At 34.6% G+C, this 14,759-nt stretch overlaps 3 protein-coding genes across 12 annotated transcripts in view; 1 reads left to right on the top strand and 2 right to left on the bottom strand.

Moving 5' to 3' along the window:
• Positions 1–14,759, top strand: part of BRMS1L (BRMS1 like transcriptional repressor) — a 261,816-nt gene that overhangs the window by 41,516 nt on the left and 205,541 nt on the right. The window lies entirely within an intron of this gene.
• RALGAPA1 (Ral GTPase activating protein catalytic subunit alpha 1) overlaps positions 1–14,759 on the bottom strand; it is a 277,367-nt gene that overhangs the window by 122,754 nt on the left and 139,854 nt on the right. For all 10 annotated transcript variants that reach the window (XM_050798088.1, XM_050798091.1, XM_050798093.1 and 7 more), the window contains 4 exons: positions 9,812–9,937; positions 6,434–6,492; positions 3,132–3,240; positions 1,682–1,792 (listed from right to left, as the gene is read on the bottom strand). In XM_050798088.1, coding sequence (XP_050654045.1) covers positions 1,682–1,792; positions 3,132–3,240; positions 6,434–6,492; positions 9,812–9,937 — 405 coding nt within the window. The remainder of the gene's footprint in view (positions 1–1,681; positions 1,793–3,131; positions 3,241–6,433; positions 6,493–9,811; positions 9,938–14,759) is intronic.
• Positions 1–14,759, bottom strand: part of NFKBIA (NFKB inhibitor alpha) — a 327,260-nt gene that overhangs the window by 257,709 nt on the left and 54,792 nt on the right. The window lies entirely within an intron of this gene.

The raw sequence follows: 14,759 nt of genomic DNA, 5'->3' as shown, positions 1-14,759 counted from the left end.
TATAGGCATGAGCTACCGTGCCCAGCCAAATGTGGCTTTTTAAATTAACATATATCATACACCGAATATTATTTGAATAAATATAAAGTACAGAATACAAAGTAAATGAAAAAGACATTACTTAAAAAAAGGCAAAATCTTCATATACAGTGTTATCATTTACCCCGGAAATCATTTAGTCTCATTTAATTTTTTTATGTGCATGTTAAAAATGTATAGGTATATATTTATTGTATTTTTATTTTCTTTGTACTGTATGCTATTACATTTTTAGAAATTATTGCCTCAATGCAGTAAGTAGAAAATTCCTCTAAATACACTTTATACAGGCAAAGATTTTACTCACTAGTGCGATACTTACTACATTCAGTGCTGTAACAGAGGCTGGTAAGATGACTGAGTGGGAAAAGCATGAACTTTGGAATCTTACAGACTTGGGTCTGAGTCCTGTTCTCTTAGCTTATGACTCTTATATAGTTTTTAAATCCTCAGTTCTCTCATCTTAAATAAGGGGGGAGATTAGCGACAGGGAAGGGAATAACCTATCTCAAGAAACTTCTAAGAATTAAATGAGATATCATATGAAAAGGTGACTGGTACATGGTAGGTGTTTAATAAATATGAGTTCTCATCTTTCCTAAAAATGTTATAAAGACAGGAAGGTAAGAATGATAAATTCTGGTTAGGGAGAGCAGATGGGGATTTTCATTTTTTGAGGAGATGGTATTTAAACCAATCACTGAAAGATGAGGGCACTAGAGAAGAGAAGCAAAGCATTTCAGATAGGAGGAAGAAAGCCAGGGGTATGTTTAAGTGATGATAAGCAGATTCAGTTGCCTGAACAACATGGCGTTTCAAAGGAATCTGTATATGATTCTTAAAAAACCAGTTGAGTTCTCCTGTGGAGGCCCTGAATTCACAGCTAAAGAATTTGGGCTTTATTTTACAGTCAAAGGAAAATCAGTCCTTTTTTTTTTTTTCGGGTACGTGATATGGTAAGAGCCATGTAAATGTGAAAGATGACTTTAAGAGCAAGACCACACAAACCAGAAGGAGGCAACACCAATATCTCAAGAAAGAAATAATGAAGGACTGAAGTATGTCAGGTGTTGCAGGAAGCACAGGAGATAACGAATTAGAATGAACAAAAATTCACAAATGACTGGCTAAAGAAAAAAGAAAAAAAATAATGTCCTGATTTTGGTAACTGGAATGATGGTATGTTTTCCCTACTTAAGAGGGAATGAAGCGGGAATGAAGCAACATGTATGTTTATGAAGACAATGACATAGGTTTACACATAATTTTCACTACAACTAATAAATTGTTTTTTGTTTAACTGTTTGTTAAGACAGGGTCTTGCTATGTTACCTAGGCTGGCCTCAAGCGATCCTTCCAACTTAGTCTCCCAAAGTGCCTGGATTACAGGCATAAGCCACTGGGCTTGGCCTAATAAATTGTTTCTAGTGCTTTTACTTTGTCCAAAACCAGGAATACAGTCTTCTAACATAAAAGACAAGGGAACTATCAAGAACTTTGATACCACAAAAAAGCATGATGGGTAGCCATTATTTAGCTATGTAAAAAAAATTTTAAACTATTAAATAATTTTACAATTCAAAGTATCCAAATCTAAAAAAAATTTAACAAGGTCATAATAAATAAATGAGAAATTACTTACTTGAATAATTTTCAAGGGAGAATCAGGCTGGTAAATCTGAAGTCTAGGTACATAATGAACCAGCATGTGAAGCATGTTACAAGCCACGTGGGCTACTGTTTTATTAGTAAACTGCAATAATAAAAAAAAAATTGTTTAAAAAATTTTCTTGATGAACTTTTCATCAAAGCATTATCTGCTGAAATTTTTTACATTTCATATATTTGTAGGATTATAAATCCTACATTTATAAGTGATTAAGATAAATCTCCAGCTGCAAAATAAAAAAAATCACAACACATTCTAAAGACACGTACAACTTTAATTTTCCTTTGTAATGTTTGACTGTCCTCATTAAAGTTTTGTTGCATTTTCTCTTATGTGGATTTATGCAATGGCCTCTAAATCACTATTCTTTTTATCAATCTTTGCCCCGTTCCAATCAACTATTCACCACACTTCCAAATTAATCTTCTATAGCACTGTTATGATACTGACATTATGCTTAAAACTCAGATGACTCCCCAATGGCATAAAGACAAACTTCTTATGCTTCTCTATGTCCACATTTCACCCACACTTCAAACCCCAATGTGTCTCCTCTTTTCCAGTCTTCTCTGATAACTAAGTCAAAATGATTTCTGTTTCTTCCGAACTCAATCAGCAGTTTATATTACACACTCAGTTTATATTATATACCCATTTAGTACTCTCAGGTTTTTATGATTTATTATTCTCATTTTAATCTTTTTCAGCTACTATTAACATCTTGAAGCTAGGATTTATAAATTTTTCCTATTGTTATCCCTCACTCTGTCTAGCAACGTGCCTCATAGTAAATGTTTAGAAATATCTGTCATGTAACTATTATTTAAAAATATTTATTAACTACTTTGTATGTTTACAGTCTTACACAGGTGCTGTGGGTTTTTTACAAGTCTTAAAACAACAATAATATCATGCATCCTTTCATAAACAAAGAGTACTCATTTATTCATTCAGACTCTCCAAATAATTACATTATTACTACTGAAAAAATCTTGTTCTGTCTACAAAGAAGGCGCTTAACTTGAAAAGATAAAGCAAAAAAACTGAACAGCTCAAGAATTCAGGGAGTGGTAATAAAGATCAAAGAGCAGTAAGTTACAGAAATACTAGTTAAAAAAGAAAAACAGAAAAATCCTATATATGTTTTAAATGGTGGGTTTCCTTTTTTAGACATCTACCACATATAGTTTAGGGGCAAAGCTAAATACATAAAAAGTTGAGATAAAAATGAGTCACCATAAAGATACCCTAAATTCAAGAAATAGAACAATTTTTAAGGAATGAGTCAGGATCAAGAAAATAATAGAATAATAAAGTAATGAAAACATTTACTAAATGTTACACAAGATATAATTAATATTTGGAGGAAAAAAACATGCATTCTCTACTATCTTAATATATTTCACTAAACAGTTTTCTTTACCTTTAAGGAAACACAAATCACATTCAGAGCTTCCTTAATTTGAGGATGATGAGACTCATGGACTAGTTCTTCACAAATCCAAATACCTAAACTACAAAGTGCTACACATCTGCAAAAAAGGCAAACAACAACGGTTACATAAAATGAAACCACCACCACAAACATGACCCACAATGAACTGACACAGAATGAACATGCACGATTTAAAAAGAATTAATGAACTTATTACTCTAAACATTAACTGGTAACCAAAGAAGAGAAAGTATGAAGAAAGCAGAATCCTAAAACTTCTGAGCCTAATTTTCTATTATAATTTACTAAGAAGACTATAGGCTGGGATACCACACACGTTTTTTAAAAATCCATGTTAATAGACTGACATTGCTACAAGCCTTCCCAAACAAAATGTAACCTGCTTTCAAAATGGAAAGTGTAATTTTATTGACTGACAACAGCAAAATGAACTTAAGTAAAAACATGAAACTGATGGAGTATGTTAAATATTTTTGTATATTTTAAATTTAACACTTCTAGCTACAAATTATTTTTAAAACAAATTGAGAACATAAAATTTATGTAACTTATTTTAAAATCCAACAGAAACAGAACTTGTAGAATTTTTATCCTGTTCCCTAATGTATTGCAAAGCTTCATTTCTATAGCAATATAATTTCAGCTGGGTGTCAGCTTGAAGAGAGTTATTTAATGATTAGAATCAGTAAGGACTCTATTAGTGTGTTCAACTTTAAGCTTCTGATAAAATGCATAATGGTTCTAAGTATCAGAACAGTCACCTTCTTCTAGTATCCTGTTATATATGCCATGTCCAGATACTGATATTCTTAATTTCAGTGGAATGCTAAACTTCAGAAAAATTCAATGCAGATTTTTCTTCCTTAACACAGCAGATTTAGTATATGTTTTTTTAGAAACTTATATAAGTCTCTTCTTTTAGTCTAGAGTGTTAAGGCTACCAAACTGTTTACTATGAAAATTACCTGAGAGTCTTCTAGATGAAGTCTACTACTTTATTTTTTCCCTACTGTTGTTCATCCATAAATCCTAGGTAATATTTGTAGCACTAACTAACCAAGCTTCGGGTTTAGCTATGGAAACATCTATAATCCTAAAGCAACAATAAAATCTGAAGTGAAGCAAAGCTCTCCATGGATGCAGCTAACTAAAGGCAGAGACTGAGAATACAAATGTTTAACAATCTTTATTGTAACACGAGGAGGTAAGAAAGGATATATATATATTTTTCTTGCATGTAGAGTTTCCTATACCCCCCTCCACAAGTTGTCAGAATAATCTAGATTATTCCCAGCATATAGTTTAATTCTCTGCTCCTGCTCAGACTGGGGGTATTAAGTTTCTTTTTTCTTTTTTTGAGAAGAGTCTCACTCTGTCTTGCCCAGGCTGCAGTGCAGTGGCACGATCTCCGCTCACTGCAACCTCCACCTCCCCAGTTCAAGCAATTCTCCTGCCTCAGCCTCCTGAGTAGCTGGAACTACAGGGGTACACTACCACACCCGGCTAATTTTTTGTATTTTTAGTAGAGACGAGGTTTCACCATGTTGGCCAGGCTGGTTTCGAACTCCTGACCTCAGGTGATCCGCTATTTTCGGCCTCCAAAAGTGCTGGGCTTCCAGGCATGAGCCACCATGCCTGGCCTGGGAATATAAGTTTCTAAAAAAACATATACTAAAAAGGTATAGAAAAACAAGTTGAGACAATGCTTAAATTCAGCTTCTGGGGTTTTTCCATATTCTCCATAACACAAGCTGTTGTGTTAATGATTCCCAGGTCTACTGCTAGGCGGCTATGTTTTAGGTTTCCACATTCTTCCACTTGAGGAGCAACATAGTTTTGTTTTGTTTTCAAAAAGCAAAAGCTCTACAATTTTAAGCACTAAGGTCAAACTTGGTATTGCCACTTCTTAATTGTGCATCTAATGAGCCTCTGAAGACAAACTGCCAGGGTTCTGTCATATCTAGATGATAGGGCAGATTATTGAAATTCCCTGGGTTCTAGTTTTCTGTTAAAAGGTGGATGAAAATTATACCTGTCTCATAGAGGTATCACAAAATTCAAAGAGATAATAAATATAAGGCACTTAGAACAGTGCCTAGCACGCACATACAAAGGGCTTTAAAAATGTTAGCTAGCTTGCCTACACCCCCGTCCCACCAGTTATGCATTATCAGAGACTTACTGTTAACTTTCTAAGCATCAGTATCTGGCTAGCAAAACTGGAAGAAGAGGGTGATTCTATTAAACTCTCAAAATTGTGATGAGAGTTAAATGAAACAATATTATACGAAAATCCGTGTAAACTTAATTGGGATTAGCGTAAAAGAACAATTTTCTCAAAGATATTTGTTTTTAGTTAGCTTGGCTATTAAGACAGAAAGATATGCAATTAAAATTTTAAAAACTGGAGCTATGTCTTAATTTAAACAAATGGTTCACTGTACATTATTTTTATTTGCTGGAAAAAGATTTAAATTAGAATAAGAATCCAAATCATCAAAGCCATGATCTGTACCTTTTGAACTTTGGGTCAAAAAATGTGTAGATAACTGGAAAACAGGAGCTTTACAGAGATGTAGATCTGAGGAGTAGTAGCACAGACTAATGTTGCGGCAAATGATGTACTATTAGAATTAGCATCAAGAAATATAAAACATGACTTAATGTCATTTTGGGGAAGAGAAGAAACATGGTATGCTACTAGTAACCTGCTAATTTAAATCTCAATCTTTTTTTGAAAAGGTTTTGTAAAACAGAGAAAATGTCAGCTTTTATTTCTTAAGACATTTAGGAAAAAATCGAAAACTATGACTTATATTCTATTTTTAAAAATCTTGATCAAATATTTATAAATATTAAAATATACTATTTCCTTAGGTATATTACTTTCTATAATAAAATATTTTATTTTAGTTCAATTTAACAAAAATTCATTGGGTACCTGCTACTGCATTTCAAGGTACTGCATAAAAGACACTGACAAATATAACTGAATAATAAACAAAATGTACTTAAATAAAATAAAATTAAAACAAATCATTTCAGAGATAAAGAGTGAAGTTACTGAAAAAGGTGACTAGGATTCTGTTTATGAAGAATGGTTAGTATTTAAATCATGAAAATAAGTAAGAACACTTAATCATTCAAGTAACTTAAAATTGTAATTCAGAATGGCTTTTATGTATCTAAAACAATCTGGGCTGCTATAAAAATTCAGTCAACTTCTAAAATTCCAAACACAGAATAGTTACATTCAGTCTAAGACCTACCGTGCAGGACCAGAGGGCTCATCTCTTGCCGAGCTTAATACAGTTTTGATTATAAGTTCCTAAAATAAGGGGGAAATAGTTAACAGCAATGACTGAGCTTTCACTCATTAATTCTACAAATATTTACTAAGTGGTTATTAAAGCAGTCTTTGTTCTCATGTACATATTACCATTAAAGAGACCAATATTATTTATAAAAGTAGCTAAAGTTTCTGAAATTTATAGCCAAAAGCATATGTTCAAAAAATAACATTTCTTCCTGATTAGAAGAGTGATAAAGGCAGATAATTAAAGTAGAATTAATAGCTCATAGGTATGAAGATTTTAAAAATTGTGAGAAATATCATTACAAGTCAGAACCAGATGGCTTCACCAGTGAATTCTACAAAGTATTTCAAATAAAGAATCTGAGAAGAATCCTTCTCAAACATTTCCAAAATACTGAAGATGAGCGAATACTTCAAAACTCATTTTAAGAGGCCAGCATTACCCTGACATCAAAGTCAAACAAAAGCATTACCAGAAAAAAAAAATTAATTACAGGCCAATATCCCTGATGAATATAGATGCAAAAATCCTCAATAAAATACTAGCAAACCAAATTCATCAGAACATTAAAAGGGTCATATGTCATAATTAAGCAGGATTTATCACTATGATGCAAGGATGGTTCAACATATACAAAGCAATAAAACTAATACATCATATTAACAGAACAAAGGACAAAAATCTTATTATGTCAATAGGTGAAGAAAAAGCACTTAAGTAGAATACATAGCTCAAAGGTATGAATATCCTTTCACGATAAAATATAAAATTTTTTTGCATGAAAAATATGACATCCTTTTGTGATAAAAACTCAACGAATGAGGTTGTAACTCAACAAATGAGGGTGTACCTCAACATAACAAGCCCACAGATAACATCATAATCAACAGCGAAAAGCTGAAAGGTTTTACTTTAAGATTAGGAACAAGATTAAGATGCCCACTCTCGCCACTTCTATTCAATATAGTATTGGAAGTCCTCGCCAGAGCAATTAGGCAGAAAAAAGAAAAGGCATCCATACTGGAAAGAAAGAATTAAAGCTGTCTCTGTCTACAGATGACATAATCTAATATATAAAAAACCCTACAGACTCCACCAAAAAACTGTTAGAACTAATAAACTCAGTAGAGTAGCAGGAAACAAAACATACAAAAATCAGTTGTGTTTCTATACACTAACAGTCAACTATCTGAAAAAGAAATTAAGAAAATAATCCAATTTAACAATAGCATCGAAAACAACAAAATACTTAGGAATACGCATAACAAAAGAGGTAAAAGATCTGTACGCGGAAAACTATAAAACACTGATGAAAGAAACAGAAAAAGACAGAAATAAATAGAAACATATCCATGTCCATAGATTACAGAATTATTAAAATGTCCATACAATCCAAAGCAATTCTACTTCTGGGTATATATATCCAAAGGAAATGAAATTAGCATGTCAAAGAGATAAGTGCACTGCTATGTTCATTGCAGAATTATTTACAATAGCCAAGATATGGAAAAAACCTAAGTGTCCCTTGAAGGACTAATGGATAAAGAAAATGTGACACACCCACACAAATACATGAATACACATACAATAGAATACCACTCAGCCTTTAAAAAGAAGGAAATCTTGTCATTTGTGACAATATGAATCAACCTGGAGGATATGATGCTATGTGAAATATGAGAGGCAGACAAAGACAAATACTGCATGTTCTCACCTACATGTGGAATATAAAAAGTTGAAATCTTGGAAGCAGAGAGTAGAATGGTAGTTAGCAGGGGCTAGGGAGTGGGTGAAACAGGAAAATGTTGGTTAAAGGTTACAAAGTTTCAAATACGCAGGCTGACTAAACTCTGGAGACTTAATGTACAGCATGGTGACTACAATTAACAGTGACTACAGGTACCGGTATCGTACACTTGAAACCTGCTAAGACAGTAGATCTTGGTTTCTCTTACTCCTTCTCATCAAAAAAAGGTAACTATGTGAGGTGATGGATATGTTATTTGGCTTGATCTTTATCACACTGTATATGTGTATCAAGACACCATATTGCACACCTTAAATATACGAAATTTTTGTCAATTTTACCTCAATAAAGCTAAGGGAGAAATATTCATCCTTAATAATTTGTAAAATATGACAATGAATTTTGAGACAAGTTAAAATATTAGTTAAAATTATGTAAATGAATAAAATATTTAAAGGGGAGAAAACAAAGAAGAAATACAAGGGTAAAATATTGAACTGGATATATGTTTAGCAAATAGAGAAAAGAAAATTAGTCGATTAAGGAGTCAGAATACTTAGGTGAGAAGTAAGTCAAGATCTGTGCAATAAAAGATAAAGAGACATTCAGAAAAGGACACGAACACCAACAGGGTCAAATATTATAGTGGCTCAGGAGAACAAAAATGCCATTAGATTTAAGTTTTAAACACAAAAAAGGATATGCTCCTAATGAGCATTCAAGCCTTTGTGTCTGGAGGATACTGCAATCAATAGAAAAAGAGGGAATCCTCCCTAACTCATTTTATGAGGCCCACATCATCCTGATACCAAAGCCTGGCAGAGACACAACAAAAAAAAGAGAATTTTAGACCAATATCCCTGATGAACATCAATGCAAAAATCCTCAAGAAAATACTGGCAAACCGAATCCAGCAGCATATCAAAAAGCTTATCCACCATGATCAAGTGGGCTTCATCCCTGGGATGCAAGGCTGGTTCAACATATGCAAATCAATAAACGTAATCCAGCATATAAACAGAACCAAAGACAAAAACCACATGATTATCTCAATACATGCAGAAAAGGCCTTTGACAAAATTCAACAGCCCTTCATGCTAGAAACTCTCAATAAATCAGGTATTGATGGGACATATCTCAAAATAATAAGAGCTATTTATGACAAACCCACAGCCAATATCATACTGAATGAGCAAAAACTGGAAGCATTCCCTTTGAAAACTGGCACAAGACAGGGATGCCCTCTCTCACCACTCCTATTCAACATAGTGTTGGAAGTTCTGGCCAGGGCAATCAGGCAGGAGAAAGAAATAAAGGGTATTTAATTAAGAAAAGAGGAAGTCAAATTGTCCCTGTTTGCAGATGACATGATTGTATATTTAAAAAACCCCATCATCTCAGCCCCAAATCTCCTTAAGCTGATAAGCAACTTCAGCAAAGTCTCAGAATACAAAAATCAATGTGCAAAAATCTTTAACAATTGTGTAGATTTCAAAAAGAAAAGAAAGAATACAAATTTTATTGCATATACTTTATGATTATAAAATAATTTGAGTGCTAAAAATTAGCATCTCATTTCTTACCTTAACATCTGTAAACTGAGACACAGCAACATCAGGAATGTTGGGATGAAGAGAAGGCAGTTCACAACATAAGTTGGGAAAGCAAACCAAAGATCCCAGAAGAACTTGTGCTTCTACTCTTGGTGCCTATGTATCACATTTTTAAAAAGTTTAAAAATATACTGGTGTTATGAAATTATCAGAAAAGATGCTTTATTATCCAACTACATTAGACAGGGAAGTGATATATAAAACAAAATTTAAAAAGGAAAGGGAAAACACAAAAAGATTTAAGTTTCCATTTATACTTTCCACATGAACTACTGTTATTGTTAATAAATGCAATAAACAAGTAGCACAGCTTTCCTCAAATCGGCCACAGTTAATAAGACTGTAAAAACAAATATACCTTATCTACAAGCATCAATTCACTCTAACAAGTAAAAATATAAATAATTTTAAAGGTAACTCACACATTGTGACATATTGTTCTAATAAGCTGATGACTTAATTTCACTAGATTATATTTATTACCAAGCATGAATAAAGAAGAAAAAACATTAACTATATGAAAGAGGAACCAATCTAGATGGTTTTTATGATATTATGCACATAAGAAAAGCACTGCCTATACCCCTTACTAGAAGCAACATTAGAATTTGTCTGGACTTGGACTGCCGATGAAGGTAAATTTTCATCTTTTTTCCTTAGCTGTATTTAGCCATTTCTGAAGTACCAACACTGAACAATTCTTTTTTCTCTTCTGCTTCTTACATGCCCACCAAACATCAACATCCTCCTACTAATATATTGTTTTATTTACTAAAACATCTGCAAATTGATTTATATGTTTAATAATACATAACAAAAATGCTAAGCACAAATCTATTAGAAATATAATACTTCTATTCACATAAATTGAGAACCAATCTCCAAGAGGATTTCCACATCTGAATAAATATTGTAATAGAGGCAATGGTGTAATACTCTATTATATGATTTTCAACAAAACAACTCGTTTCCAGATTAAAAAACAATCTGGATTTAAAGATACAAGGCAGCAGTATCAAAGGGCAGAGTGAACTCACATCTACCATTCCAATTTAAAATAAAAGTTATCTTATACAAATGAAATTGATCTTAAAAATCAGTATTTAATGAAAGAGATTAGCTGAGAGTTTTTCTATATAGGTAGATGAGGTAACTGTGAATATTCAGGTATGTGGATATGAGGGCAGACATGGAATGTGATCATAATTAAGAAAGGCAAAACCAAATCAATTATTCCATTATCGAGCTTTCTATGTAATATAGTCTGTCTTAAGGGCTGGAGACAAGAAGTTAGCTAAGACACTGTACTTATCCTTAAGAAGGTTACAGTCCAGGGAGAGAGAGAGATTTGTAAACAAAAAATTAAAATACAGGCTCATGTAATATAAAATATGCAGGCAAATCCATAAAGACAGAACATAAATTTGAGTTACCAAGAGTTTGGGGCAGGGAGATGTATATGAGCATTTCTTTGGTGATGATGAAGATGTTCTAATAGTGACTGTGATGATAAGGGGGTGGGGGGCAGACAGCATTAACAAAAGGGAGATGATATGAATGAAATCTAAAATAAGAATACAAAGAGCAAGAATTGGACTAGGTGTTTCCTCCTTTTTTTTTTTTTTTTTAAGAAGGAGTTTCACTCTGTCATGCAGGCTGGAGTATAGTGGCACGATCTCAGCTCACTGCAACTTCCGCCTCCCAGGTTCAAACGATCCTCCCATCTCTCCCATCTCAGACTCCTGAGTAGCTGGGATTACAGGCGTGCACCACCACGCCCGGCTAATTTTTCTATTTGTAGTAGATATGGAGTTTCACCACGTTGGCCAGGCTAGTCTCAAACTCCTGACCTCAAGTGATCCGCCTGTGTCAGCCTCCCCAAAGTGCTGGGATTACAGGTGTGAGCCACCACGCCCAGCCTGGACTGGGTATTTCCAACACCACCCTAGGAAATGACTTGTTTTAACCTTATTATGGAGATATGTTATGCTTGATTCTTGCAATGATTTGGTTTCCTATGCAGCCTTCCTCAACAGGTATCCCTCATATGAACCAGAGAATGCAAAAAATGACTATATTCTACATTTTCTCAAGGATGTTACATAATGCACAGTATTAGATACATAAGAGAGAAATTAGTCATTTCAAATGGATTAGTTACACAAAATAGATGCCTTATGACATTAGGGCTTAATTCTCCTGCAGAATCTTGAAAAAAGCTGCAGGAAATGTGCTGACTAGTCATCTGGAATAACCCATTGAACACTACTAGTTTTCACAGTAAATTAATAAAAAATGACATTGGTTTATATATTGGCATCTTCTGAATTCTATCAACTTTTGCTAGTATCCAAGAGATTTATAGTCTACGTACTTTGATTATACTATAACCCTGTGACTTGTTTACCATCTCTAGTTTGTCTTCCATTAATTTACTCCCAGATTAATACTTATTTAACAATCCCAAAGGATGGATTCAGTCATCTCTCTCACCACTTTAAAAAAACTTAACTGCGGCTAGGCGCGGTGGCTCACGCCTGTAATTCCAGCACTTTGGGAAGCTGAGGCAGGCGGATCACAAGAGCAACAGATCAAGACCATCTTGGCCAACATGGTGAAACCCCATCTCTAGTAAAATTACAAAAATTAACTAGGTGTGGTGGCGTGCCTGTAGTCCCAGCTACTCAGGAGGCTGAGGCAGGAGAATCGCTTGAACCCAGGAGGCGGAAGTTGCAGTCAGCCGAGATCGTGCCACTGCACTCCAGTCTGGTGACAGAGCGAGACTCCGTCTCAAACAACAACAACAACAACAACAACAACAACAACAACAACAACACTTAACTGTTTATCTAATATAGCATTATAATCTGATTCCTGGCATTCAAGACCTTTCCAAAACGTAGTCTAAAGCAGTGCTTCTCAATCTTTAATGATTTTGCCACTTACTTGTGATCTAGTTAAAATGCAGATTCTGATTCAGTAAATAGGTCTGCGATGGGGTCTGAGATTCTGCATTACTAATAAGCACCCAGATCATGCTAAATGTTTCTGATGTGCAGATGACACTTTGTGTAGCAAAGATCTAAAATACCTTTCTAAGGGGACCTTCATACACTGTTGGTGGGAATGTAAATTAGTATAGCTGCTATGGAGAACAGCAAGGAGGTTCCTCAAAAAATCAAAAATAGAACTTCCATATGATCCAGAAATTCCACAATTGGGTGTATATCCAAAAGAAAGGAAATCAAGATATCAAAAAGATACCTCCACTCCTGTGTTTACCACACAGTATTCACAACAGCCAAGACATGGACTCAACCTATGTGCCCATCAACAAATGAATGGATAAAGAAAATGTGGTACATATACACAATGAAACATTATCTAGCCGTGAAAAAGAACAAAATCCTGTCATTTGCAGCAACATGCGTAGAACTGGAGAACATTATGTTAACTGCAATAAGCCAAACACAGAAAGACAAATGCCACATGTTCTCTTTCATATGTGGGAGCTAAAGTGGATTTCATGAAGATAAGAGAATAAATTGGTGGTTACCAGAGGCCGGAAGAAGGGAAAGGAGGAAAGAAGGGGGAAAAAAATAATATAAATGTATTTAAAATATAAGGCTGGGTGTGGTGGCTCACGCCTGTAATCCTAGGACTTTGGGAGGCCAAGGTGGGCAGATCACCTAAGGTCAGGAGTTTGAGACCAGCCTGGCCAAAATGGTGAAACCTCATCTCTACTAAAAATACAAAAATTAGCCCGGCGTGGTGGCAAGTGCCTGTAGTCCCACTACTCGGGAGGCTGAGGTGAAAGAATCACTTGAACATGGGAGGCAGAGATTGCAGTGAGCCAAGATCGCATTACTGCGCTCCAGTCTGACTGACAGAGAGAGACTCTGTCTCAAAAAAAAAAAAAAAAAAAAAAGTGTATATTAAAAAATGATAGCTCAGGTGCTCATGCCTATAATCCCAGCACCTTACAAGGCCAAGGCAGGGAGGATTACTTGAGCCCAGGAATTCAAGACCAGCCTGGGAAACATGGTGAGACCCTGTTTCCACAAAAAGTTAAAAACATTACCAGGCATGGTGCCTGGGACTATAGGTGTGTGCCTACAGTCTCAGCTACTTGGGAGGCTGATGTGGGAGGACTGCTTAAGCCCAGGAGGTAAAGGCTGCAGTGAGCCTCGATTGTGCCACTGCACCCCAACCTGTGCTACAGAGCAAGACCCTATCTCAAAAACAAAACAAAACAAAAAAATTAATTGAAATGATAAAAATGGTAAATTAGATATGTATATTTTATCTTGATAATTTTTTTAAAAAAAATAAAGTACCTTTCGATTCTTTTTGCCTATTACACTCTTACAGATTAACTAGCTCCTAAACAAAATGGATTATTTGTCATTCCTTGAATACATCTCACTCATGCCTGTTTACCTCTGTCTGGAATACTGTTCCTCATCTCCATTTTTACTTAAACAAATACTACTAATCTTTCAGGGACATATTCATATATATTTTCCATGAAACCTCCATGATAGCCCTAAACAAATAACATCTCTCCATTCTCTGAATTACCAAATAATTTTAACAAACTTATATTGCACATATAAAGTATCAAATAACGTTCCAATCATGTTACAAATCCTTATAAAATAATCCTATGAGGCAAGTTATCTTTATTTGTTTGTTTTTTATTTTTTTTGAGACAGAGTTTTGCTCTTGTTGCCCAGGCTGGAGTGCAATGGTGCGATCTCGGCTAACTGCAAACTCTGCCTCCCAGGTTCAAGCGATTCTCCTGTGTCATCCTCCCGAGTAGCTGGAATTACAGGCATGTGCCACCATGCCCAGCTAATTTTGTATTTTCAGTAGAGACGGGGTTTCACCATGTTGGTCAGACTAGTCTTGAACTCCC

This window comes from Macaca thibetana, chromosome 7 (assembly GCF_024542745.1).
Source record: "Macaca thibetana thibetana isolate TM-01 chromosome 7, ASM2454274v1, whole genome shotgun sequence".
Classification (NCBI taxonomy): Eukaryota; Metazoa; Chordata; class Mammalia; order Primates; family Cercopithecidae; genus Macaca; species Macaca thibetana.
The sequence above is the reverse complement of the archived record's forward strand: the minus strand, read 5'-3'. Positions and strand labels throughout refer to the sequence as shown.